The sequence below is a fragment of the Maniola jurtina genome, chromosome 4, assembly GCF_905333055.1.
Source record: "Maniola jurtina chromosome 4, ilManJurt1.1, whole genome shotgun sequence".
Taxonomy (NCBI): Eukaryota; Metazoa; Arthropoda; class Insecta; order Lepidoptera; family Nymphalidae; genus Maniola; species Maniola jurtina.
This window is the reverse complement of record NC_060032.1, coordinates 3,071,258-3,099,103: the sequence shown is the minus strand read 5'-3', so window position 1 is coordinate 3,099,103 and position 27,846 is coordinate 3,071,258. Positions and strand designations below refer to the sequence as shown.

General features: G+C 39.1%; 1 protein-coding gene and 1 long non-coding RNA gene across 12 annotated transcripts in view; one reads left to right on the top strand and one right to left on the bottom strand.

The window, feature by feature from the left end:
* LOC123864363 (FERM, ARHGEF and pleckstrin domain-containing protein 1) overlaps positions 1–27,846 on the top strand; it is an 84,677-nt gene that overhangs the window by 14,651 nt on the left and 42,180 nt on the right. For 8 of the 11 annotated variants that reach the window (XM_045904731.1, XM_045904730.1, XM_045904732.1 and 5 more), the window contains exons 4-12: positions 10,346–10,450; positions 11,139–11,361; positions 15,428–15,551; positions 16,085–16,149; positions 16,573–16,751; positions 17,070–17,230; positions 17,646–17,720; positions 21,443–21,561; positions 21,887–22,038. In XM_045904731.1, coding sequence (XP_045760687.1) covers positions 10,346–10,450; positions 11,139–11,361; positions 15,428–15,551; positions 16,085–16,149; positions 16,573–16,751; positions 17,070–17,230; positions 17,646–17,720; positions 21,443–21,561; positions 21,887–22,038 — 1,203 coding nt within the window. Of the gene's footprint in view, positions 1–10,345; positions 10,451–11,138; positions 11,362–15,427; positions 15,552–16,084; positions 16,150–16,572; positions 16,752–17,069; positions 17,231–17,645; positions 17,753–18,045; positions 18,093–21,442; positions 21,562–21,886; positions 22,039–27,846 lie in introns of those variants that run through there. The other 3 variants (XM_045904738.1, XM_045904737.1, XM_045904739.1) reach the window with 2 other exon arrangements.
* Positions 13,350–27,846, bottom strand: part of LOC123864413 — a 21,788-nt gene continuing 7,291 nt past the window's right edge. The window contains exons 2-3 of the long non-coding RNA XR_006795772.1: positions 27,095–27,100; positions 13,350–13,428 (exon numbers count right to left, since the gene is read on the bottom strand). This is a non-coding gene — a long non-coding RNA (uncharacterized LOC123864413). The remainder of the gene's footprint in view (positions 13,429–27,094; positions 27,101–27,846) is intronic.

Here is a 27,846-nt window from a genome sequence, read left to right as displayed (position 1 = left end):
ACAGGTAAGGTACCTATATCTTAATAGACAGTTTAAATTGCATCCAATGGCTTTCATGTTACTAAATAGATAACTGTGAACGTTATGAAGAGGATTTTTGTATAATGGCTCTTCTTTAACCGACTTCCAAAAAAGGAGGAGGTTCTCAATTCGTCGGGATCTTTTTTTTTTTTTTTTTTAATGTATGTTCCCCGATTACTCAAAGACCCCTGGAAAAATTTTTTTTTTGAAAGGGTATACTGTGCAGATGGTCCCATATAAATTTGGTGAAGATCTGATGAATATCTTCGGAGATGGAGAACAGAACTCCTCAATGGATAAGAGCAAATTGCTCGCGATCAGTGTAATAGCTTAGTAAACAGTAGGGTTTTAACTGGGCATAGCATATTATAGTACAGTGGGGCCACTAAAAATTGTGAAATAAAAAATTTTCAAAAGAAAAATAAAACCGACTTCAAAAACCAAAAACACTAAAAAGTAGAAAATAATTTTTGTTTAGCTACACATGTAATGTACCTAGGTATGAAGTCGGGCGAGCTTCACTCTTGGATTTCTAATTTTGTTTTAATATGCTCGCTCGACTTCATACCTAGGTACATTACATGTGTAGCTAAACAAAAATTATTTTCTACTTTTTAGTGTTTTTGGTTTTTGAAGTCGGTTTTATTTTTCTTTTTTTTATGTTTTAATCACTTTGATCGGTTCAAGCTTTTTATTTAAACATCACTTGGGTATCTACTTAAGTAAGAGCTTTCAGGTTAAAGCAATGGTTATCGAAACCTCTCTTTTAAAAGTAGATTTAGCATAAGAAATCCCCATACTGAGACATCATTTACCAACTACCTCCTTACTTGAGAACACTTCAAATAAGTATTTGATGGCATAAATGCAAAATCATTTAAGTATGAGTTTAATAAGCAATGTAATGAAGTATTATTCTGCGTTTCTTAGTGTGTATTAAGTACTCGAAGTTATCAAAAAATCTAGATTTAGTAAATTAAAAAAAAATCTTACTACTAAAATACCTTTAACTATAGACTAACCTCTACAGTCAAAAGTATTTTTGCAGTTTTTTAGGTAAGTACCTAAGTGTAGTTTTCACCGCATGAGAGTTTTGACTGTAACATAATATCTAAGCAGAGCCCGTTGTTGAAGCAATTCTCTGTTATACATATTATATCACTTACGTTCCTTATTGAAAATCTGGTACCCAGCTGGCCCTACGCCAAAACTTATCAGGAATATGGTCTGGTCGGCAGATTTTATTGCTTCTATAGTGTTATTTTTTTTGCTTATGTTATTTGGAAAATCGTATACAGGTCACTTGCTTTAATGGTAAAGAAAAACATCCTGAGGAAACCTGCATGCCTGAGAGTTCTCGATAAGTTCTCAAATATACAGTAACTTAATGCTTATTATTTTGATTTAAATTGTAATTTATCAGTTACTTAGGTATGTGTATGTTTAAAACTGTAGCTCAGAAAAACCTTATCTCCTTAATCACTTTTGCCACAAGGATGAAAAATAAGGGATAAAATCTATTCAAAGGACGACCGCCTCGTGCCGTTGCGTCGTCAACTCGTCACCTTGTGACGTCATAAGCTCTGATAACTAGCTCACACCAGCCCCAAGACCGAATAAACTTTGCTTTGGCCTAAAAATAAAATACGTTACGCTCTAATTGCTTACCATAACTTACCGAGCGCATAAAGTCTTAATGTTCTGAAAAGTGGCTGAAAAATATGCTCTTTCGTTTCTTGCCAGATTTCTCCAAAACGAGGCGTCGTAAAACCAATATCCCCCCTCTGGCGCAGTGATTTACACTGTGGCTTTATTTACGGCCGAATTTATAATAATTTCTTAACTGGTTAAGGTGTGATTTGGGAGGAAGCTTTAAAAATAAAATACGTTGCGCCCTAATTATATAATATCACATAACTTGCCAAGCGCATAGTCTTAATGTTCTGAAAAGTAGCTGAAAAATATTATTTACTCTTTCGTTTCGTCCTAAAACCGATACCTCCCCTGGTGATTTGCATTTTGGCCTTTGCTGCCAGAAGTTATAGTAATTTCTCAACTGGTTCAGGTGTGATCTGGGAGGATGCTTTGTTAATAGTTAATAATATACCCTTTTGGTAAAGGCTACTGATGGTACTAATTAGTTAGTAATTATAACAATGTACAGCTCAAAAAAGCGGCGATAGCGTAGTGGTTAAGTGGTGGGTCTCGTATTCGGGGGTCCAAGGTTAGATCCCGAACACCCACTGTTAACTTGGAGTTGTGAGTTTTAAGCAATTAAGTATAACTTGCTTTAACGGTGAAGGAAAACATCGTGAGAAAACCTGCATGCCTGAAAGTTCTTTATAATGTTCTCAAATCAATCCGCACTTGGCCATCGTGGTGGTCAGTAACCAAAACCCTTCTCGTCCTGAAAGGAGACCAGTGCTCAGTAGTAACTAGTGAGCTAGATGGGTTAGTGATGATAATGATGATGACAGTTTGAACACTCAGGTCTAGAACTTAGAGATTTCAGATGTATAGGTTTTCTCTATTAAGTAAACCCCCCCCCCCCCCTCCCATTAAAAAGGATCAATTTATTGACCTTAGCTACTAAATGATAAACTACAAGTCATCTATAGTGCGCGACAGGTTGAGATGGCAATCGGGATGGGGACGCCCCGCACAACCGCACAACGCCCGCGCTAACCCACTGCGGGTGCGCTCAAATGACGTGCGAGCGTGCAGGGCGCCCCCTGCCTCATTCCCCGGTTGCCATCTCACCCTGTCGCGTACTATAATTAGAGTTTAAAAAATTCACTCGCATCAGCGCCGAATCCGGATTTTGTCATAAATAAATACAGGTCAAATTAAAGTTAACCTGATCTAAAAATATACGCTCTGCCCTAATTTTTCACGATGACGTAGCACTGAAAACCTTAGGGTACCGGAAAACATGACGCTGTAGATTTTAAACAAAATTACTTTCATCAGCAAAAATATATTGTGTGCTGTTAATAAACGTGAATTTAAAAAAATATACATATGTAGACAGCATCTTTTGGCGCAGCCCATACCGACTAACTGGCTGTTTTTTTAATGGGCTACGCCAGAAGACTCGCTTGGTCGCCCCTTCATTCAGCTGACCTTCTTGATCTTTGTTTCGCTACTCATATTCGCTACATACCATAAACTGTACCTAAACAACAAATGCTAAAAACAATAATATAAAATATCCAAAATATGATGCTCATAATTATGTACGAAACCTTAAATGAGCGAGGCCCGACTCACACTTGGCCGATTTTAATAGATTTCATAATACGAAGAGGTACATAAGTATTTTCATTTTCCCTAAGACAGCGAAGTATGACAACTTGTTAAAGGAAGAGCGCCCTGCAGTGTCACCTTCTAACGCCAAAGGAGCCATGAAGTACTCAACCTAGCTAAGAGTTGACTTGCGTACGGCTGTGTATTTTTAACCCCCGACCCAAAAAGAGGGGTGTTATAAGTTTGACGTGTGTATCTGTGTGTCTGTGTATCTGTGTATCTGTCTGTGGCATCGTAGCGCCTAAACGAATGAACCGATTTTAATTTAGTTTTTTTTGTTTGAAAGGTGGCTTGATCGAGAGTGTTCTTAGCTATAATCTAAAAAAATTGGTTCAGCCGTTTAAGAGTTATCAGCTCTTTTCTAGTTTTCTTGTAGAAAAGAAGGTTAGATAATCGTTAGGTTCTTAATATTATGTCAATTGACAAATTTATGTCAAGCTGTCAAGATGCCTTCACTTGTCGGGGGTGTTATAAATTTTTAATTTACACTTGTTATTGCTAACTTGATACAGTTACTTGCTCTACTTTTGTCGAAAGTTATGTTTGTTTACGTTTATCAGACGGATATGGAATTGAGCTCTGGAGCCTGTTACAAATAACAATTTCTACCCTGATGTACAGGGCAGGTTTATCTTGAATATTTTTCTTCACTGAAGGACCTTAAGTTACATTTCCTATTCATAACAAAAAAAGGAACGTAATTTTATTAGATGTACGTGTTTTTGTACAGGACTGTGATTTAAAATCTTCTGTAGGGAACTATCTAAATATAAATATTAAATATACAACAAAAAGGTGACCTATCAACACACAACTCAAACCCCTGGACGAGTCGGTGAAAACGTACATATCCTGTTATCTCGTTAATCTTTTTCCCATACGAGTAAGCGATAAAATCTAAAAGAGTGGAGTGCGCTCTTAAGTGTCAGCTTTGTCGTCAAGGAAGGCTCAACGCAAATATCCCCGAGTGGAAACTTGAATATTGGCCGTCTTTAGTAAATTGCTTGCCGTTGTCTGTAATTAATGTACTGTATAATCCATTTCGAAATTCATGGGCTATTCGAGAGCAAAATGATTGAAGATTAATAGATTTTAATTTTCTTAACGTTTATCTGTACATATAATAAAATTGTAGAAAAGTGGTGTCTGTACAATGGAAATATATAAAAAAAAAGTAGCAGGGGTTGTTATTATATCGATGCCGAACCCGAAATTGTAATTAATTTTTTTTTGTCTGTTTGTCTGTGTGTTTGTGCACGCTAATATCAGAAACGGCTTATTCGATTTAGATACGGTTTTCACTAATATATTGTAGTAAGCTTAACTTAACATTTAGTGTTTATTTCATGTCAATCGGTTCATAAATAAAAAAGTTATGTCAATTTAAAGAATCACGGCGAACATTTTTAACGTACAGAGTACGTACTACACGCCTCGCGCCTGAGCGTCCGTGGCTATATAAAGCGCGCTGATTCCACGCGAACGAAGTCGCGGGCACAGCTAGTCCTTATAATAAACCTATTGTATTGAGAAACTCTTTAAATTATGAAACGACGTCAGATGTTGCCAACGTTATAACTACTCGCTATATTATAAGCTATAACATGGTGATATACCTATTGATATGGTGATTTTATCTCAGTAGCCATAGCAAATGTTATAAATCAAAGTAAATCTTGCCTTACTTAGTAAAATTCTGATGCATCAAGGGCTTGGCAGATTTTGGTCTACCTAGTAGTGACTTGACTAGACTGTTGTATTGATGCCATCACTAGTGCAACTTTGGTAGTTTATATCTCTGTAACAAGAGACTTTGGAAGATTTAAAAAAATGGCTGGCTTGTAGATAGGCCAGGCTCCATACTAAAATATTCAAACCCCTTTAAGGATTCCTTCAAGTGCTATTTTAGTACAACGCTATACAAATAAAAATCTTGCAAAGTAAATCTGTGTTCAATCTCTTGGATATTTAATAAAATGGTAGTAAAAAATGAAAAGGGCGATGGAGTAGGATATTATTTCTGTAATAAGTTTTCTCACGAGGCGAGGGTGAAATGCAAGCGATAAATCTATTTAAAGAAGTGCGCCTTGCGTCCAAGACTCCTTTTGACGTTAAAGAGTCTCCACGCAATCCCCGAGTTTGATTATTCCTAAACTCCTCCTCATGTACTTTTCAAAGTACGCAAATTCTTCGGCCTAGCAATGTCATAACTTTAGGCTGCTAGTTTTTTTACGGTTTTTCTCACATGTTGCACGTCCACAGGTCGACATGATAATGATGATTTTGACATAATTATGTGTAGTATCGATGAAATAAAACTTGTAAATATTGGAAATGTTAAAAGGAATATATACCTACCTCATTCTCAATGGGGGAAGTCGATTAACTGCGAGTAGTAACGAATTTAATCGAATAATTTCCTCTAAATCGATGCCGTGCCCTCGACCGGGGCTCTAAATGTTTGCGAGGGAACAGGTCACATAAATAAATTCGTTGAGGTGACTCGCAACACTGTCTTGCGACCTCATATTTATATTTTTAGTAGTTTTGTCTTATCTAATTTGGGATATACGTATAAAAAAGTTTTTATGATATTGAAATATTTTTCAGTTCCAATAGATGGCCTGCGGACTATCTGGTAGTATGCAAGCTATCTTCTGTGCCAAATATCAAGATTGGTTTTGTAACATATTCGAGAAAGGGTAATAAACGAACAGATAGACAGATCCATAATAACATTGAATGGTTTTTGAGTTTTTAATGTAAAACGGCAAAGAGAAACTTTAAACAAAATGAAATTGGACTAAACTTTATGTTTACAAGTTTACAATTACTATCAGCTGCACCAATAAGAGAAATGTTATGAGGGTACCTCATTCATGATTTGTATATGATTGAGAGGATTATGAAAGTATGTTTCGAATTGCGGAAAATCAATTATATATGGGTAGTAAAACCCTTTGATAAAATACTATGATTTGATTTTTCGGGTGGTGTGGAGTTGCGGGGTCGGTGCCTGTGCGGTATTTTGGTGCTTGCCCATTTTGATTTTCCGGCCAATAGCGTCAAACGCGATGTAACTACTAACTATCTACAAATGCAGGTCTATTATCGGTGATAAATTTAATGGGAATTCCCTTCACTGAAATTACTCGTAGTTGATATTCAATTATTCAACTCTATAATTTTGATCTGGTTATTGATTGAGAGGAAATTATTCGATCAAATTCCATAAATGGATGTTGGGTGGCTCATTGATAGGCGATAGGAAAGGCGAATTGAAACTTTGGGACAATCTAGTATTCAATTTAGTGTTAGTATAGATTTCTTGAACATGTATTTTTACTTAAAATTATTTTAAAAGGTAATCTTCAGAAAATAGAACAATGAACATTCCTGCTGACTCTTTAATCTAGATTCTATAATCAAATTGTAATGCTGTAGTTATACTCTTATTACCGGAATAAATGTATTCACTTTCATCATGCTTTAACCGCTACCAAGTAGAGTTTTAATTGAGTTTGAAACTAGTCACTTGACTCAATATTAGAAGACATGAATAGTTTATATTCAAAGTTGTCTCGCGATGGTCTAAATTATCATTAAATATATATCAACATTTCTTCGTCATTCATTTATGAGCTGCGCAGTTTTGTCAGTAAAGCTCTCTCAATTTGTCCATGGTCTTTTCACTCATTTATATCTAAAAGAAGTTAAGGTGTCGTGTCTTCCTCTTTCTTAACCTACTTCATAAAATCTTTGAAAAGACATTTATAGCTGTCTAATACTTTTTTGTATAGACTTCAATTATAATTTTAAGTGTACACTCACGCTTTTAAAAACTCGTCTACGACTTTAATGATTGTTATTACTAATGTCCACACAGGTACTTACACGTGTGCTAATAATACGTTTTTAAACGTAGTCAAAATTATAAACACTAAAACTAAGGCGACAGTGAAGGTAGACAGATTGCATGCCGCCATATGTATACTCGTTGGCGTACGTCGTTATTACAGGCTTATCATCATCGTCTCAACCCATCGCCGATCCACTACTGAGCCCAAGTCTCTTCTAATTAGAAGGTTTTAGGCCTTATTCTACCACGTTGACTAAGTGTGAATTGGCTCACACCTTCGAAAACATTATAGAAAATTCAGACATGCGGGTTTTCTCACAATGTTTTCCTTCGTCGTTAAAGCAAGTGATATTTAATTTATGAAACGCTGATGACTCCCGAAAAGTTAGAGCTGCGTGCTCGGGATTGAACCCCGGAATAGGAGGCTGATGTTTTAACCACTGGGCTTATTGGGTATAGACTTCATAAAAGTTTTGACAGCGGTCTTGAAAGAGTCACATACCAATGACTACTGAAAAATTCATTTCATATTTCAAAACAAAGTAAATAAAAATAAAATTTCTGCAACCCCTCCCTCGAGCAGGTACGCTCTATTGGGTATTCGGTCGGCTATTTTTGTCGCTACGATTGCATACAATGGATACGAGTAGGTAGGTCGAGGGCACGATATCGATTCCAAAGAAATTACTTACTTGATTAATTTTTTCGAAGCGAAGATTTTTTCTTATAGGTGTCTAATGCAAGCGCTTCACGCTTGTGGTAAACAACAAACAGCAAGCATCGGCAAACACCACAGATGGCTTGCCTGCCAATCGAAACGCCGCTCCAAAGCGTTGGCAAGCATACGCAAACACCCGTCCACACGCAAAGGGACTGAAAGCAGCCTAACTTGGAAGGGGTATAGCAGTTTTATTAGACCCTCATCGGTTTCTGGCATCGTACCGGAGCGTTAAATCGCTTGGCTGTAGGGTGTAAGTAGTCCCTATCCGATTTCATGATAAACAAACTGATTTAATTTGATAGTTAATTACAATCCTCTTTATTGTCTTCCAAATTACTATTGGTTAAGAGGGCTCTCTCCGTCACTCGTTTCCACTCGTTTCATAGAATCGTAGTTCCAATTTCATTTGAATACTAAGCAACCTAAGTCCATGAAATTTTGCAGACATATTCTAGAAACTAATATCTATGTCTGTGGTTTTCCAGATTTCTGTTAAAATATTCGGTTTCAAAGTTACGTGGTCTTAAAAATTTTCATACAAATCTTGAAGCCCCTGTAATTTTAAAACTACATATTTTTAGAAAAATCTAAAACACCACAGACACAGATATTAGTTTCTAGGATATGTCTGCGAAATTTCATGGACTTTGGTTGCTTAATATTCAAATGAAATTGGAACTACGATTGTATGAAACGAGTGGAAACGAGTGACGGATAGAGCCCTGTTAATAGCTGCTGCAATTTTAGAAAGAGCTTCACAAATTCAACTAATAACAATGAATTAAATCATACTGAAATCAAGAGTGATGTTACAGAATTTTCTATTAGAGGCTTTTAGAAAGCTCGAGTACCAATTGTAGCGGCTTAGCCAGACTTTAGCCGCAAAGTCTGAAAATCCGGCAATAAAGGGCGGAAAGTGATATGAAATTCCTTTGCCCCATAGTCACGGGGGCTGTCTGAGTACATAACAGTTTAAAACTGTAAAGGGTAGTGCCTTATTATGACTATACAAGTGTAAATTAAAAATTTTCAACACCCCCGACAAATCATTTTCAAATAAATAATTATGTATATCTAGGCAACGTTCATCTTGACAGCTTGACATTTGTCAATTGACACTTGAATATTATGAACCTAAGGGTTATCTAACCTTCTTTTCTACAAGAAAACTAGAAAATAGCTGATAACTTTTAAACGGCTGAACCAATTATTTTGGATTATAGCTAAGAACACTCTTGATCAAGCCACCTTTCAAACAAAAAAAAGTAAATTAAAATCGGTTCATTCGTTTAGGCGCTACGATGCCACAGACAGATACACAGATACACAGATACACAGATACACAGATACACACGTCAAACTTATAACACCCCTCTTTTTGGGTCGGGGTTTAAAAATTATACTTATCTAGCGATCAATAAAGGTTGACATATTGTTCATTCCACCACATATAGGTACTTTGCAAGCTTAATAAATTAAACTAATGATTTTAGGCTTATTTCGTATTATTATTACGATGATTTTGCATTACATTTGGAATTTACATTATCAGTATTCATATGAAGTATATCTAAAAAAATTGCTATGCAGCATTTTTATGCTGTAAAATGTAAAATTGGAAATAAACATTATTGGTTTCTTTTCGATGACGTCTTTATCTTAATATTTAAATTCATTTTTCATTGCGGATGCCTGTATGCCTGTATTTATGATCATCATTTTTGCTTTCACTAAAAATGATTTGACATTGTCGCATCATAATTATAGCATAATGGATGTTTATGGAGTTGTAGGTACATCTTGTTTACTAGGGCTTGGACGGAGATGAATGGAAATGTGAACATCGGTTGTGTAATATCTCGTTGTATGATTGTCTGAAATACGTAACGTAATATATGCATATTACGTTATATATGGTACTGTACTAAACATTGATTTACTCTGAAGTTGGTATCGAGCATATAGAAAGAGATAGATTTATTAGAAAGAGCTAGAAAAGTTGATTATCATAATCATACTAGCTGATGCCCGCGACTTTGTTCGCGTGGATTTAGATTTTTAAAATCACGCGAGGAATCATTGATTTTCCGGGATAAAATGTAGCCTATGTTACTCTCCGTCCTTTCAACTATCTCTATGCCAAGAATCAAATCGATTGGTTGCTTAGTTAGAGCGTGAAGGAAAGACAAACAAACAAACACACTTTCGCATAAAATCAAATAGAAGACAGTCCGTCTTCTGATTACTGTTTTAAGGCCACCTAAATTATTGTATGATGTGGTGTATGGAAAACGGGAAAACTTTACAAAACAATACATTTTTAGGGATATGAAAGCTACTTCAGATTAAAACCTTACAAAATGTAGGTAGATAGGTCCGATATTCTTTGGAGTTTGGATAAACTTCAACTGTTATTATCATGTAACGTTTTGTTTCAGTCAAAGGCGCTCGGTCGCGTGTTATTTGATCAAGTCTGTCGCCAGCTACATCTACTAGAAGCAGACTACTTTGGACTCGAATATCAAGATGCCAATGGAACTAAGGTATGAATCTAAGGCTGAGATCTATAGAGCGCCCTTTGACTTTGCTCAGACTTAAGACACTGTTAAAACGAGACAGCGTTATACCGCTGGCATAAATCTGTCTCGTTTTAACTGAAACTTAAGTCTCTTATGCTAAGCTAAAGTGCGCTCTATAGATTTCAACTTAAATAGTTGTATCAGTTTTCCTGGAAAAAGTGTTTTTAACCCCCGACCCAAAAAGAGGGGTGTTATAAGTTTGATGTGTGTATCTGTCTGTGGCATTGTAGCTCCTAAAGTAACGAACTGATTTTAATTTATTTATTTTTGTTTGAAAGGTGACTTGATCGAGAGTGTTCTTAGCTATAATCCAAGAAAATCGGTACAGCCGTTTGCAAGTTATCAGCTCTTTTCTAGTTACTGTAACCTTCACTTGTCGGGGGTGTTATAAATTTTTAATTTACACTTGTGGATTTTGCTCTGTCAAGAGGATATCTGAGTAACTAAGTGATACAAGACAGTATGTGGCAGAGATCCTTGCAAGATTCCTATTTCTAGCAATAAGTAGCCTATGTGTTAATCCAGGATATAATCTATCTCTATTCCGAATTTCAGCCAAATCCGTTCAGTAGTTTTGCGTGAAAGAGTAACAAACATACAAACAAACTTTTACCTTTATAATGATAGTGTAATTTTTCTAAATATTCCACAGTACTGGTTGGACGTGGAGAAGCCGATGTGCCGTCAAGTCGGTTTGTCCATGCTGGAGCCGACGTTGAGGTTCTGTGTGAAGTTCTACACGCCGGACCCCGCGCGGCTTGAGGAGGAGTTCACGCGGTACCTCTTCTGTTTGCAAGTAAAGAGGGACCTCGCGCAGGGCTGCATACAATGCAACGAAAACACTGCTGCGTTGATGGCCAGCTATATTGTACAAGGTGAGGGCGTAAGGAAATTGTCTCACCTCCTGGATGAGACAAATGGGCGAATTTGGTTCAAAGATACCGGAGCCTTCGAATATGTACACATCTAGCGGGTTCAATAGGTTCCACTCACATTCTGCATAATCCAACATCTCCAGTAGGTTGGGTACATTCAGGAAATTCCACGCTGTAAATGAAATAACTTGAGTGAGTTTTTTGGAGCCAATCTTGATGTTCTCCTGGATGGGACAAATGGGTGAGATTGGTGCATTCTAAGATAGTAGCGGCACCTCTAGCACGTTTTAATAGGTTCCACCCACAGTCTTCGCCTTCCGAAAATTTCACGTTTCAAATAAAATGGGGGGGGGGGGGGGGGCACACACATATGATACTTATACAATATTATTGTTGGCAGTTTTACTATGTCTATGTTTATTTTCCATTCAACCTAGCTCATAACTTAACAAAAAGAACTCATTGTACGTACCAAGTGGATTCCCTTATTGCAAGCGTATGATTCATGAATGGGTCCAGTAAGATACATGATATTGATATAAATTGTACAATGAATCTTTTCTGCATGTGCCGATAGCATTTTAATCTGACGAGTGTTAATATCCGGTGTTCGGGTTAGGTATAGGGTTCATTCAAGGTCCTGTGTTTATGGCAGGGAAAATATTCATTTGATCGAAATTATTATTAATATTAGCTGATGTCCGCGACATTGTCAGCGTGGATTTAAAATCCCGCGGAAAATCTTTGATTTTCCGGAATGAAAAGTAGCGTATGTCACTCTCCAAGTCTTTAACTATATCCATGCAAAAAATCACGCCAATCCCTTGATCCATTGCGATATGATTGAAGAACAAACCAATAAACCAACAAACAAACGCACTTTTGCATTTAAAACATAAAAGAAATCTATTCATTGCATGTCCTATTAAAATTTCAAATTTCCAACTCCAGTGATTTAGGCTGTGCGTTGCTAGATCATTCAAAACAAGTATTTTTATATGTTTAAATAATACCCAATCTATCCATTTCTAATTTTCCAGATAGAGAAACTTATGCTTTCTTTTAAAGTTGTTTTAAGCTAGTAATCAATTCTAGTTACGCTACTTTTCCGACATCCCATCCAAATCGAGAAAAAAGTTAGAAAGTTTAAAGCTTTTCAACTTGGATGGAGTAATATTATTCCGCACAGATTTTTGAAAGAAGTGTAATTCATATGGAGAATGAATCCACTGTAGTATGGTTTTACAGTTATAGAGATACGATCCTTTAAAGTTGCATTAAGCTAGTAATCAATTCTAGTTACGCCACTTTTCCGACATCCCATCCAAATCGAGAAATAAGTTAGAAAGTTTAAAGCTTTTCAACTTGAATGGAGTGATATTATTCCGCACAGATTTTTGAAAGAAGTGTAATTCATATGGAGAATGAATCCACTATAGTATGGCTCTACAGTTATAGAGCTCTCGGCTCTCACAACAGAACAAAACATCCAGTGTGCCTATGCTCTCGCTTACACGCTTCAAGTGTCAAACAATACGCACTGTGCCCCGCTACATATCTACATCTCCATAAATGACGTCGCATCTATTCTCACTCACAAAAAATACTATGTTAAGCTATGATATAATAACAGAAAATACTATACTTCAGTCTACACTATAATATCTCCGGTATGTATGTCTGGTGGCTGTAAATGATTGCCCTGGCTAGTTACCACCCTATCCTATAAATTATAATGTATAATATAAATAATATATATTTTATTTGTATAAATATAACTGTCGCAACAATAATATGTCGTTGCGTTGTATCCTCGATACTCGTATAATTCGAGGATGTTATAAATTGTCGTTCAGATTTGAATTTGAGTCATCCGGTAACGATGACTCGGATACTGTTTGGCGAACATCACTGACCATTTATGTCTATTTTTAAATTCGCACAAATACTTGAAAGACAAGATTTGTATTAATCAAATACGGTATGCCTACTTTAGTTTTGCTTAGTTTGTTTAAAAGATAAACAAATCGCAGAAACGCGTACCTAAGCGGCGCGATTTGCCAGATGCTTTAGACCTTATGGACCTTATTAAGTAGGTTTTTAGGGTTCCGCACCTCAAAAGAAAAACCGAACTCTTATACGATCACTTTGTTGTCTGTCTGTCTGTCTGTTTGTCTGTCTGTCTTTCTGTCCGTCCACCGTGTCTGCCAAGAAAACCTAGACCTAACCTTATGGAATAGGGTATAGGGTATTATAATATGTAAGGGCTTTACCTGTGCATTCTAAAACAGATTTTTATTTATTTTTATATGCATAGATAGTTTTTGATTTATCGTGCAAAATTTCGAAAAAATACCCGAGTACCGAACCCTCGGTGCGTGAGCCTGACTCGCACTTGGCCGGTTTTTCACGGCATTTCATTGTCAGTTCGCGATCACAAAGTCGTATGGACCGCGCATAGTACTTACGCTTTCGCATTTCAGCGAAAAGCTACTTGTTTAAATCCTTTATGACCTGCAGCTCATGTGCAATGCGCGGGATTCCAATTACTTTTATACATGGCATAATATTGTATCTTTGAAAAAAGCAACCGCCGAGTTTCTTGCTGATTTTTCTCGACAGGACTCGGGAAAGAGAAAGCGAGGGGGAGGAGGGACAGTGCCTGTCTGATTTTTACCTAAAAACTACAACAAAATTGTGTTACCCGTTAAGTAATATTAAACCAAATCTCATTATAAACTCCTGTTCAAAGTAATGATTAATTCGTATGACACGGTTGGGACAGTAAACTCATTGTTGTGGACGACCTTCAGGATAGCCATCATTTATGCAGACAATATAATTAGTTTGTTGCTCATGAAGTCATGACTCATGGAGACAAATATTACACTTTAGGATAAAACCATCCACAGAAAATTATTCTAATGCTGTTGCTATTATTTTAGCATGTACTGAATCTGTCTTTCTACAAGTCTGTCTTTCAACAATACATGGAAGATATAATGGAAAGAGACGAAATGGATGAAAGATAGGGAAAGGATGAGTCATAGCTGTGGCATAAGTGGCAGTGTGGTAGGATAACAAGGAGGGTACATTGCTTGGAAAAAGGAATGGTTGGTGGTAGCCAGTCCAGCCCTATCCGATTCGGATTCAGATGCCCATGAGGATTTCCCCTCCTACGAAAAAAGGTTGTTTTTTTGGTAAAACAATTTAGATGAAGATCTTATTTTACTAACTGAATATTAAAATGTTTATCTCCTAGTTCTTAAGAGATTCTTTAATAATGAAAGTTTTTGGAGTTTTATTGAAACAGCAGACAAATAACTAGTCAGTATAAAGTTGTCAACTGTTAATTATATTTGATGGTCGGCCGTTACAATTTTAATAGAACTCCCCCTTAACTCACAAAAAGTACTGAACGCCTAAAAATTTAAGTGAGGTACAACAACGTGGCTGTTATGAAGCTATAACTCGAAACTCCACTCACATAAACTTTTTTATTTTCTGTTTGTGTTATTTTTTATTCGGGTTTGTTTTTTAACTAATGTACTTACTTCGCGATAAATAAAATCAGTACAGTAAAATTCAGAGATAAAGTTCAGTTTTTCTAGGAGTTATAGTAATATTGTTACAATTACCTCAATTCTGCGTCAATTATGGCCTGAGCTTAGGGCATACCAGATCTATTGTATAGTATAAGCTACCCTTTAGATAACATTTGAAACTCAGCTTTATTTACTGCAGCGATGTGGTTGGAATTGAATTGAATGAAAACAAAACAGATAATATGCTCCTACTCCGAAAATCTCAGCCATAAACCAATATTCCTTTGTCCTGGAATTGTAGATTTTCCAATCGCCAAACAAAATTAAATTAAATTAAAAATTTAGTTCGTTAAAAAACATTAGCAAAATTGGCCTTAGGTGATTTTCCCCTGACGGAAGGGTATGCGTTAGGCATTTCCTGTGTATAAAAAAAAAGGTATGGTTTGGTTGGCGCAGAGCAAATGCGTTTGGACCTTTAATCGGATATTAGGCTAAATTCAAACATCACTTGTTTTGAACAGCGGAATGTGGCGACTTCGTGCCAGAAGACTATCCGGACCACACGTACCTCAGCGGATACAAGTTCTTCCCCGGGCAGGACCTGGAATCCGAGCGGCGGATAATGGAGAACCATAAGAAACACATGTAAGTTTCTCTCTGCGTATTCCTCGCTGCCGAGTGTTTTACGGCGTAAGTACCCCTAACCATTAATGACATAATAGTAGGGGCTTTCTTGAAATAATAATGCGGTGGGCACTTAAATCCTCTCAAATATGCCTGAACTAATAGTGCAATTTCGACACTTATGTTAATCGCCTATTACATCAGATGTAGGTAATAATAACCAAAACCGAGGCATAGAAGACATGAAAAGACTCAATTCCTAACATCAAAATTGGTCACCCATATAGTCATCAACGTGGTTGTTTAACAGACCAACATTACTTAACCATTGGGTGATATGTAACTAGATCATATATCCTATGTGGGTTTATAATAAGAGAAAATAAAGTTGATTGTGTAATAAGTTACGACTTGGTTGTTTAACCAACCAACATTGCTTAGCGATCGGCTGATATGCAACAAAGTTATATGTGGGTATATAATAAGAGAAATAAAGTTTATTGTAAAATAAGGGACGTCTTTACGAGCTTACGTAAATATATTCCTTGTTACAGTGGCCAAAGCCCGGCGGAGGCGGATTTGAATTTATTAGAAACGGCGAGAAGATGCGAATTATATGGTGAGTTAAACAAGGTTACCATTTTTTATACGATTCTTAAACGGGATCGTCAAACTACTCAAAACAATCGCCGTTATAGATGAGATAAAGATACAAGTCTCAAAGCTCCAAAGGGGTGGACTGAAATCCGAAAAGCCGGCCGCGGAGGTTCAAACCGCACCCGTTGCACTATTGTCGTAGCTCTCCTAACACAAGCTTTATGCTTAGTTGAGGGGGAAAGGGGGATATTAGCCATGATTAACATGGTTAATATTCTTAAAAAAAGATAATATAGACAAGAAGACCGTAACAAAGGTATCATGAAATTAAGTTATCATACTAATATTCATTTTGTAAAGTTGCGACATATTTTAAATTGCACAGGTGCCACTTTTGAGCAATCGAATCAAATTAAGATACAAACGAAACACGTTTCCATTGCAGGTATAAAAATGCACGCCGCGAAAGACCACGAAGCCGTGCCGTTAAATCTGGCAGTGGCCCACATGGGCATCGTGGTCTTCCAGCACTTCACCAAGATCAACACCTTCAGCTGGGCCAAAATCAGGAAGATCTCCTTTAAGAGGAAACGCTTCCTCATCAAACTGCACTCAGAGGGATATGTGAGTATCTGTAGTGGCCAACATGGGCATTATGGTCTTCCAGCACTTCACTATGATCAACACCTTCAGCTGGGCCAAGATCAGGACAATCTGCTTCAAGAGGAAGCGCTTCCTCAAACTATACTCGGAGCGATATTGTGGTGTTCAAGTTTTTTTTGGCTGTTGAAAAATAAACCACATCTATTAATCACCAAATCGCCGATACCAAATATGTTTCGTCTTACTTTTATACATTTGACATGCCTAAATGAGATATTTAAGCTATCAGCATTTTTCCTACGTGAATATTATTGGGGTAAACACAATTTTCTTTGACAGGCCCACTTTCGCGACGTGGTAGAGTTCTTCTTTGAGGGGCGCAACGAATGCAAGAACTTCTGGAAGAAATGCGTAGAGAACCACGGCTTCTTCCGCTGCACCAGCGTGCCGCGCCTGCCGCGACACAAGACCAGGGTCATGTCGCGAGGGTCTTCCTTCAGGTAACCCTTAACACCTTTTAGTTATTGCCTTCGTTATGTTCCTTGAATTTGCAGGGGTGCAAGACTTGAAAAATAGAAAAAAAATCTGGAAGAACTGTATTGAAAAGCACATGTTCTTTTGCATTCAAATTTGCTGCAAAGGTAATTTGGTAATTTTTAGTTCATACAACTAGGCTATCGAATATATGCCCTCCTAGTTTCCATTTTCTACTCCATTTATAATAAAGGCTACTTCAAATCGAGAGTGAATATGCATGTTCTAGGCATGCATCATGCATTATGTGTGCCATCACTTAATGGTGGATATGGTTGGATCCAAGCGCTTGTCTATGAAAAAAAAAATTGCCTTCTGTCTCTGCGACCCTTCGCCAATGTTCCTTGAGCCTAACGGAAAAATAAAATTGTTCTTTTACAGGTATAGCGGCAAAACGCAGAAACAGATCGTCGAGTTCGTGAGAGACAACTATGTGAAACGGCAGACATTCCAGAGGTATGTGACCAAATCTAGTAGGGGTGGTAGTAGTGCAAGACGTTATCTCCACGGACGAGAGAACCGCGACGAGTCTCGTCGTACCACCAAATTCGATACAACTCTTAGGCTGAGATCTATAGACCGCACTTTGACTTTGTTCAGACGTAAGATATTGTTAAAACGAGACAGCGTTATACTGCTGGCATAAATCCGTCTCGTTTTAACTGAAACTTAAGTCCAAGCATTACTCTATAGATTTCAACCTAAAAGACCAATCTCCACAGGGTGATACTATCGCCGACGATAGTAGGTCGGACTCGTTGCTATTCCCTCGCCTGTGGAGATGGCGCCTAAGGAAGTAGATTAAGTAGTTGCATGATTCACCATCGCATTTAGTTTTTGTTCAAAAAGGTTCATATTTATTTGAGGCCTTTTTATTTGCTCCTAGATAGATAAATCTAAAGCTGAGGTTTCACTGTATTTGCGAACTTATAACACTCGACGTTCTCGTAACAGCTCTAGTGCAGACGAACATAAGATCAGCGCCTATTTTACTTGATTCTGTGATTTCGTTAGACAATCTAACGTCGAGATTTGACAATTAACTATAAACGGCTAGACCAAATCTTTGGGTTATCTTGTCTAATATGAAATACAAACAAGGCCAGATAGAACAGTTTATAGACAGAGTATCTTAGTATTGATATTTCATATCACTAGCAAAGAGTGTGGGATGCTACAGGTTAATGAACACAGTAGAACCTCAGCTTTAGGTTCGTGTAGTTAATTTTTTTTACTTTAAATATAATATATCTGCAGCTAAATAAAATTTAGACAGCTTTACGCTTTTATATACACCGATTTATTTACTGGGTAATATACAAATTACATTAAAAACATTTTCAAAATTCAAGTTATTTTTTTAATTATTCTGTCATCTTAAATATATGCGTTTTTTAATTTGAAAAGATTCGCAATTCTTTCTCAATTATTTTTTTTGCAATACTCTTAATTTAATATGTAGGCTTTACTGAAATAAGTCCTTGTTTTGATAAGAAACAAAACTATTTGATAGGTAAGTAATGTACCTAGTCCAGATTTTGTTACCATTTGTAACCTAGCTGAATTTAGTTATGAATTACATTACTACTTATTTAGAATTAATAACGAGAATAATGTTAGGGTCTAATTTATTTAGATTTATTGTGAGCCGAAAAACTCGGACCTTGCCATCCACGCCACGCGTCGAATATTTTTTATCACCATAGACAATAGACATACTACTTAACAACAAGTTTGTTGTGTATTTTCTGTGCCCTGAGTGCTAGTGTTCAAGATTTTCACGAGATAAAAAAAAGACACTGGGCTATGGTTACTATGCCGTCTGGAAACGTCAAAACATGAAAGCCACAATGTTTGCTCGTCCTTATTAAAATGACAGATATTCGGTAACGTACATGTCACGTTAGTTAAGAAAACTTTCACCAGAACGGTCGGAATTAATATCTAATAATAATAATTAATCTATTCCTAACAAATAATGTGATCCTTGTTGTAAAATAACTCTTATCGAAAGATTACAGATAGATGGATTAGTTATTAATTCTGGCTGTAAGGGTGAGATCTATAGAGCGCACTCTGACTTTGCTTAGACTTAGGACATACTTAAAATGAGATAGATGTATATCTCTCATATAAATCTGTCTCGTTTTAACTCAATTTTAAGTCTAAGCAAAGTTAAAGTGCACTCTATAAATCTCACCCTAAGACCTCAGGTCATAGAAAACACTACTATTTGATTTGTTTGAACAACACGCGTGGCGTTAATTTGGGTGGGGTGGCCTGTCAAATATTATTACAGCATTATGTATCGGTGAGTGGTACGCATGGGCTGAGAGATACTAGCTTTTGGTTGTAAATGGGTTGTATTGCCATACGTTGAACTATGGAAACGGGAGTTGCATGTTACCTTATATCCCTAATAACACATTAGTACCGGTTAGAGGGAGGCTTCGAATGGTTTTGTATTCTGTATCAATGGTGATTATGGTCGATCCTTATTGACACCGCACGGCTCACGCGCAGCACACAAATCGCCAATCAAATGTGGACTTTAAGCCGTGTTCTGTAGACACATTATATCATGTCAAGGAATTAATAGACTCCATGTAACTAGCTTACTTAGGCCTATTTGCATGAAAGATGTTTAAAGTTACGTTACTTTGATCACCAGTAAAAAGCAAAGTGGGTTACACAAGTGAGTAATAATACGTCCAAAATTAACTAACCCTGACATGGCAATCCACTTTGATTTCATTGACGAGCAAAGTTAAACGTAACTTTAACTACCTATCACGCAACTGAAACTTTGCCACTTAAAAAGGAAGACACAATTCTTGTCATAGATAAAGAAATCTACAGTACACGGCTTTGATAGTCTTTGCACCAGGGATGAGTGAGGATGTGAAGTGAAGAGAGTGTGTGAACTGTGAAACATCAATATAATAGGTTTATTTTCATAGCTTTAGTACTAAAAAGTAAAGCTGAAAATGAAACAATTTCTTTGATGGGTTTCACACACATCTTTCATAATGCTTCCTCGTACGTTCCGGTTGAAAAGACAGCGTTTAAAGCCCATGTTTAAGGACGAACTGTGTGCTATGAGAGAGCGGTGTGGTATGAGAGAGTGGCGGCCCTTAGCATTCTCGAGCATGCGCTGTATACGTTGAGACTTTCGCTTCTTCCAAAAAGACATGAATCAAGTAGTCGTTGTACGACGCTGACTGTCGGGCGGAGGATGGTACACTCGTTCGATACTTCACGGCTCTTCGGTTTTGCTAAAGAAAAAATCGGTTACAGTAACTCCCAGAAAAATTGGTACACCTGTCTCTTAATACAGCGCCACGCTCGTGGTACCCCGTGACGCTTTCGATATTTTAGAGTTAATTTTTTCAATCTATCCACCCGTGCACATTTTTTATTGTCGTTATCCCTCCCCCGTTTTATTTGAGTCTTGATCCGTGAGTCATTCGGTAGATTTTTTTTAATCGATGTTTTTTATATTAGACTTTTTCTATTTACGCCACAATTTACACGTTGCACTTTTCTGACATCTATTGCTGGCTGATTTTGTTTATATTAGTTTTATATTCGCGAATTTTTCATTGAATTCAGTAACATTGTTTGAACTTTAATTAACCTGGATTTTACGAAATTCGACGCAAAAATGGGTTTGACTGTTTTGCCACAAACATACACCACAGGCATAGTTTTCCATATTTCATCAATATAATTTGAAAACATTTTTATCCAGATTGAAAATGCAACGAATAGTCAAACTGTAGCTACAAAATATAATTGCGATTCTGTTTGACTATCGAAATAATTTTCTGTTTCACCTGTTGAGGTAATGTTTTGAAGCTATCATAATTTTCAAGTTACTGAATGACCATAGATCTATCAAAAAATTTGGTACTTTCTTTCTTGTTCTGCTGTTGTTTTGGAACTTAACTTCTCAACAAGCGTTAACTTTGACATAAATTAATTATTTCAAGTGATTATCGAAGTTCGTTACGAAGTTAGAGGAAGGATCGTTAGGTAAAATTAGATTAGGTTAGAAAAGAAAGGTTTCAGGTGGCATCGCGGGGGGTGTAGGTAGGTTTAGGGTATGGTTTGGTTAGGCTGGGACGTGGGCGTGACCAAAAGCTGGTGTGGTGACCATCCTCTGTCCGATGTCGCAGGTCGGGCTCGTTCCGCACGTCGCGCTCGGCGGGCTCGTCGCGCGGCAACGTGTCCGCGCCCGCGCTCAACGCCAGCGTGTCCGCGCACCCGCTGCTGCCGCTGCCGCCCGGCTCCGACGGTACGTACTGGCTAGTGGCTACCACCAGGTGCTCAAGCGGTGACCTCGCACCGAAATGCTCACTCTTGTTAGTGATGTGACGGCGAGCATGCTTCTCGCTAATATTTATTAATGGGATAGTGTGCCCGCTTGTTACCTTTTCGCGGCCTGGCCACAAAACCAAAAAATGACGGGCAAAGAGACAGTTTGTTCCCAGGGACGGTTTTCGCTCTTTTTGTCCTTCCACGTCCATGGTAAAAATAAAATTTATAAAACGAATTTCACGCGCTTCGTATGACGTATGAGCTAGTGTAGAATGTGTAAATCCTTAATGTTGTACCCGCAGCGATTTCCCTGGAGTGGGACAAGCAACCTCACTACCTGGAGGCCTCTCTGATGATGAAGGGCTACTCGGCGGAGGAGGCGCGTGCGGCGGCGCGCCGCGCCAGCGCTCGCCCACCCCCACCAGCTACCGCCTACGCGTCCACGAGGGACAAGGTACGTGACACACATCGTACCACTCTTACCTTCGCATACCTAACACGGTCTTCCCACTTCACACCTACCACACCTTTGCCTTTACACACCGACTACTCCTAACTTAACGTTCAATATTGGGTTAGTTACTTGGTACCACTAACTATTGCGTAAGCGTCTACGAGGGACAAGGTGTGAGATTCACTCACTACACTCTTGCCATTACACATTTTACCTTCAGTTAGAGTAAGCCTAACCTGTTTGCAACTACGGCCGACACGTTCACAAGGTGCGTGTGACACGCCTACCATCACATACCTAACAAACACTTAAACAAACCGTCACACACCTAACTCTACTGTAGTATATTATAATGTTATGCGGGTATTCTAGGAAATAATATTGTAGCTGTCAATTGATGTAAGCAGTCCATAATAAACCGTTGTTGCAACTCGGCGTTTTACTTCGATATATTACAGTGGCGCAGTCGAAATAATAAGTTTTTATTAGTTTTAAATGTCGGGCAAGATGTCGGTCGGCAAATTAGGCGAGTTTAACCTCAGTTCGGGTACGTGGAGTACCTATATCGATCGAATGGAGCAATATTTTCTTGCCAACGACGTGAAACCTAACCTACAAGTACCTACGTTGCTCGCGTGTGTAGGTGACGCAACATACGAACTGATGGTGGATTTGTGTTCTTCAAAGAAGCCTGGTGAGATGACATTTAGTGAATTGGTTCACCTAGTGAAAAAACACATTCAGCCAACGCCATCGATTCTCGCGGAGAGATATAAATTTCGGAAACGAGTACAGGCTCAGAGCGAATCGGTGGCTCAGTTCGCAGCAGCTTTGAAACACTTAGCCAGAGATTGCGATTTTAAGGATAACCTAGAGGAGAACTTGAGAGACCAGTTTGTATGTGGCCTATACAGTGAAACTTCACGACAAAGGTTATTCTGCGAGGATAGCGTGACCTTCGCGTCGGCCTTCAAAAAGGCCGTTGCGTTGGAAGCAGCCGCGAATGACGCTGCGGCAGTTGAACAACGGACGACGACGGACGGCGCGGTGCATGCGGTGCACGCGCAGGGGGCGCGCCCACCGCGTCTCGAGGGCGCCGCGCGCGCGGAGTCGCGGCGGCGTTACGAAGGTTCTGGAAGTAGGGGCCGTCATGCAAGTGGGCTAAATAATCGACAGAAGACCGGAGCGTGTCTGTGCTGTGGAAGCAGAGACCACACTAGGCCGGACTGCCGCTATCAGAACTTTACTTGCAGGGTCTGCCTGAGGCCTGGACATCTGCAGCGCGTATGCCCTAGTGCGGGACGGAAAGCGGAGGGTCAAGTCCTCCGGCTAGATACAGCACATCGAGTGGAAGGGATAGAACGAAGCGGTGACAGTGACGGCGAACGTGAGAACTCGGCTGGGTATTATGATGACGAAGGAGTCGGAGGCCCCAGCGGGCTGTACATGGTACGACTGACGGGATCTGATCCGGTAGTGGCCGAAGTGACCGTGGCGAATAGACGGCTGGCCATGCATGTGGATACCGGTTCGCCTATATCATGTATAAGTGACAAAATATATGCGGAGATGTTTTCGAAATACAAGGTACATGATAATAGTTACAAGCTAAAAGGCTATGACGGAAGTGATATTAAATGTGTCGGTTATATCATAGTGCCCGTTAAGTATGGCCTTATCAGTGAAAACCTTAAATTATACATAATTTTTAAAGGCGCGGTGCCTTTGCTAGGTAGGGAGTGGTTAATAAAGTTGCGTATGAGTATTACGGTGCCTAAATCGGTCCTCGCTATCGGTAAAGAAAAATGTGGCGGATTCGATAAAAATAAGTTTATAAGTGAGTACCCGGGAGTGTTCAGTGGCAAGCTGGGCCGGCTGCGCAGCCAGTGCGCCACGCTGCGCGTGCGGGAGGACGCGCGGCCGGTGTTCCGGCGCGCGCGGCCGCTCCCGCTCGCACTGCGCGGGGACGTCGACGCCGAGCTTCAGCGCATGGAATCTGCAGGTATTATAGAACCCGTACCATCCTCAGACTGGGCCTCGTGTTTAGTAGTAGTTTTAAAGAACAATGGTTCCTTAAGGATTTGTGGAGATTACAAAAGCACGGTAAATCCGATGCTCGAAATTGATAAATATCCGTTACCTAGGTCCGAGGTATTGTTTAATAACTTAAACGGGGGGAAAAGGTTCACTAAAATCGATTTATCGGAAGCGTATAGCCAGGTTTATAATAATATTATAGTTTCTTGTGAATTTTTTTTGATTAAATAAATTAAAAAAAAAAAAAAAAAAAAAAAAAAAAAAAGGTAACCTTAGATGAGTCCAAGAAATATACCGTCGTTAATACCCACCGGGGTTTATATGTTTACAATAGGCTGGTTTACGGATTATCGTCAGCTCCGTCGATTTTCCAGCGTATTATGGAGCAAGTGGTAGCTGGGATCCCTAACGTTTCAGTTTTTTTAGATGACATTCTTATTACCGGTAAAACGGAAGAAGAACATGAAAAAAACTTACATGCAGTGTTTAAAAGGTTGGCGGAAGAGGGTCTTACAGTCCGGCAAGAAATGTTTTTTCTTTGAAAAAGAAGTCAGTTATTTGGGGTTTATTATATCGGAACACGGGATTAGGACGGACGATAAAAAGATTGAAGCGGTAGTTAGGGCACCGAAACCGAGTAACGTGTCAGAGTTAAAATCTTTTCTCGGAATGGTTAACTTTTATTCTAAATTTATTAAAAATATATCTATTTTATTAGCCCCTCTATACACATTGTTAAAAAAAGGTGTCGAATGGAAGTGGAGTGAGGAACAAGACAAGGCGTTCCAGGATATTAAGATAGCTCTAACCAGTTGTCCGGTTTTGATGCATTACGACGAGCGGTTACCACTTATTGTGTCGTGTGACGCGAGCGCGCGCGGGGTGGGCGCGGTGTTGTCGCAGCGCGGGGAGGACGGCGAACGGCCCGTCTCATACGCGTCTCGCACGCTTAGCTCGGCGGAGGCTAACTATAGTCAGATCCAACGGGAAGCACTGGCGATAGTATTTGCGGTTAAAAAATTCCATACGTATCTTTACGGTCGTAGGTTTATTTTGCGTACTGACCATCAACCGTTGATAGCCATTTTCGGTTCAAAAAAAGACATCCCGCAAATGGCGTCGGGGCGGTTAATTCGATGGGCTATTTTACTGTCGGGTTACCAGTACGACATCGAGTATGTTCAATCTAAAGAGAATAACGCCGATGCCTTATCTAGATTACCAATACAAGCACCGGGAGGTAATAACGACGCGAACACGTTTATTCAATTTATTGAAAATAGATTCCCAATTGATTCGAGTCAGATTAGGATAGAATCAGCAAAAGATAAATATATATCTAGAGTGTTGGAGTTTGTGAGGACGGGCTGGCCCAAATCGGGTTTTAAAGAAGCGGACCGAGAAATGAGCGCATATTGGCGGCGTCGCGAAGAGCTATATGTCGAGAATGGATGTTTGATGTGGGGCTGTCGCGTGGTCGTGCCCCTGGCGCTGCGGCCCGCGGTGTTGGCCGAGCTGCATGGCTCACATTTAGGTATGGTTAAATGCAAAGGGCTCGCGCGAAGCTTTGTGTTTTGGCCCGGTCTAGATAACGACCTGGAACGGATGTGTTCAGCGTGTCGGACGTGTGGAGACGTTGCGGACTTGCCACCGAAAAGCCCATTGGTGCCGTGGTCGTGGCCGTCCAGTCCATTTGAGCGGGTTCATATAGATTTTTTTGAATTTAAAAAGGTTTCCTACTTAATTTTAGTTGACGCACACTCTAAATGGCTCGAAGTCGTACCTATGTCTACTACGACTGCGGCAAATACGATCTTAAAATTGAAGGAGATATTTTCCCGTTTTGGACTTTGCAAGATCCTGGTAAGTGACAACGGCCCGCAACTGTCCAGCGAAGAATTTTCTTCATTTTTGAAAAACAATGGTATTAAACATATTACGTCCGCGCCCTATCACCCTTCTTCTAACGGAGAAGCGGAAAACGCTGTTCGAACGGTTAAAAGGGCTCTAAAAAAAGCGGAAGCTGAAAAAATTAACATAAATAGTTTTTTGCAAAGATTTCTTCTTGATTACCGTAATAGTATCCATGGTACTACCGGGGAAACACCTGCGAGATTGATGTTTGGACGTCACCTTAGATCGCGGTTAGACCTATTAAAATCGGGAGCTGTGGAATCGGTATCGGATCGGTTGCAAAAAAGAGCACTGGCAAAAGGCGGAACTGAAAGGGTTTGGGTAGAAGGAGATAAAGTATGGGCTCAAGACTTTCGCAAGAATAAAAGGTGGTGTACAGCGATAATTAAGAGTAGGAGGGGACGAAATATGTACGAGGTTGAGACTGAGGATGGTTTGCGATGGACGCGACATGCAGATCAATTGCGTTCTAGTTCGGCGGAGACCAGTCGAGATTCGACGTCGAGTAACAGTCGTGGTCACCCTACGGTATCTGCTCAAGCAGCGTTAGCTGACTATGATAGCTGTTCGTGTTCGGGTAATGAGGTTGACGACGACGGGGGCGAATCTCGTACTGGAACATCCCCGGTGCTAAATAAACGGAACCGACGCCGACCAGTTCGGTTCGGTTATGATAATATTTGAACATTGTAGTTGAATTACATTTATGTATTAAACCTTGTATTTAAATATTTAGGTATGTTAATTAAGTTATAGTTTTGAGTATTTTTTTATAGTGGCCTACGGAATGTTTAATTTTAAGTATACAAGTAAATAATAGGATAGTAAAAATGTACCCATAATAAAGGGGGGGATAGTGTAGTATATTATAATGTTATGCGGGTATTCTAGGAAATAATATTGTAGCTGTCAATTGATGTAAGCAGTCCATAATAAACCGTTGTTGCAACTCGGCGTTTTACTTCGATATATTACATCTACCTTCAGTAGGAGTAAGTCAAACCAGCTTGCAACTACAGCCTACTCGTTCACGAAGGGCAAGGTGCGTGAGACATGCTTATCACACACCTAATACACACTATCACACACTTAAACACACAGTCACACACCTCTACTTTCAGTAAGCGTGAGCCTAACCAGCTTGCAACTCCCGCCTACAAGTCTGAGAGAAAGTAACCATACACTTAACTCCTAAAACTACGGATCTGCCGCCACAGACTTCATAATTTCACTCCTACCACTACACCTACACAGTCATTAATTACACATAAATCACCACTGTATTGTGGTACAGGTACAGTTTAGCTCACTGTTACTTTGCAACCAACCCCATCAATTTACCGCTTACGTTTCCACGAGTGACAAGGTGTGTGAGACGAACTACACAGTTAACAACTATAACTGCCATAAGTGTTCTAAGTTAGCCCGCTTCCAGCTTAGACTGCATTATACCACCAGGTAAGATAGCAGTCAAGGGGTAACTTGTAACGGAATTTTAAAAACTGCTATCTACCATCACAGACCGCACCACCTACCACACTCCAACCACGCGGTCATGCGTTCTCACAATGTTTTTTTCTTTGACGTTTTTGATTGCCGCTCGTTGTTGCATGGATGCAAATTGTAGGTTACAGTGCCCAGCAAACAATTTGAACATTCACGTGATTTGCGGACGATTGTCGGGTGCACGTGATTGGTTGGTCAGTCGGTACGGATGCACGCTATTGGTTGATAAGTCGATCCAGGGTTGCTGGATTCGCCAACTTTCTGCTAGTACGGCGCCTCAGGTTCAAGTTGTTTGCCAGGCACTATACAAACATTTGAATACTAAAACTTATGTCAATTTCTTTAGTATAA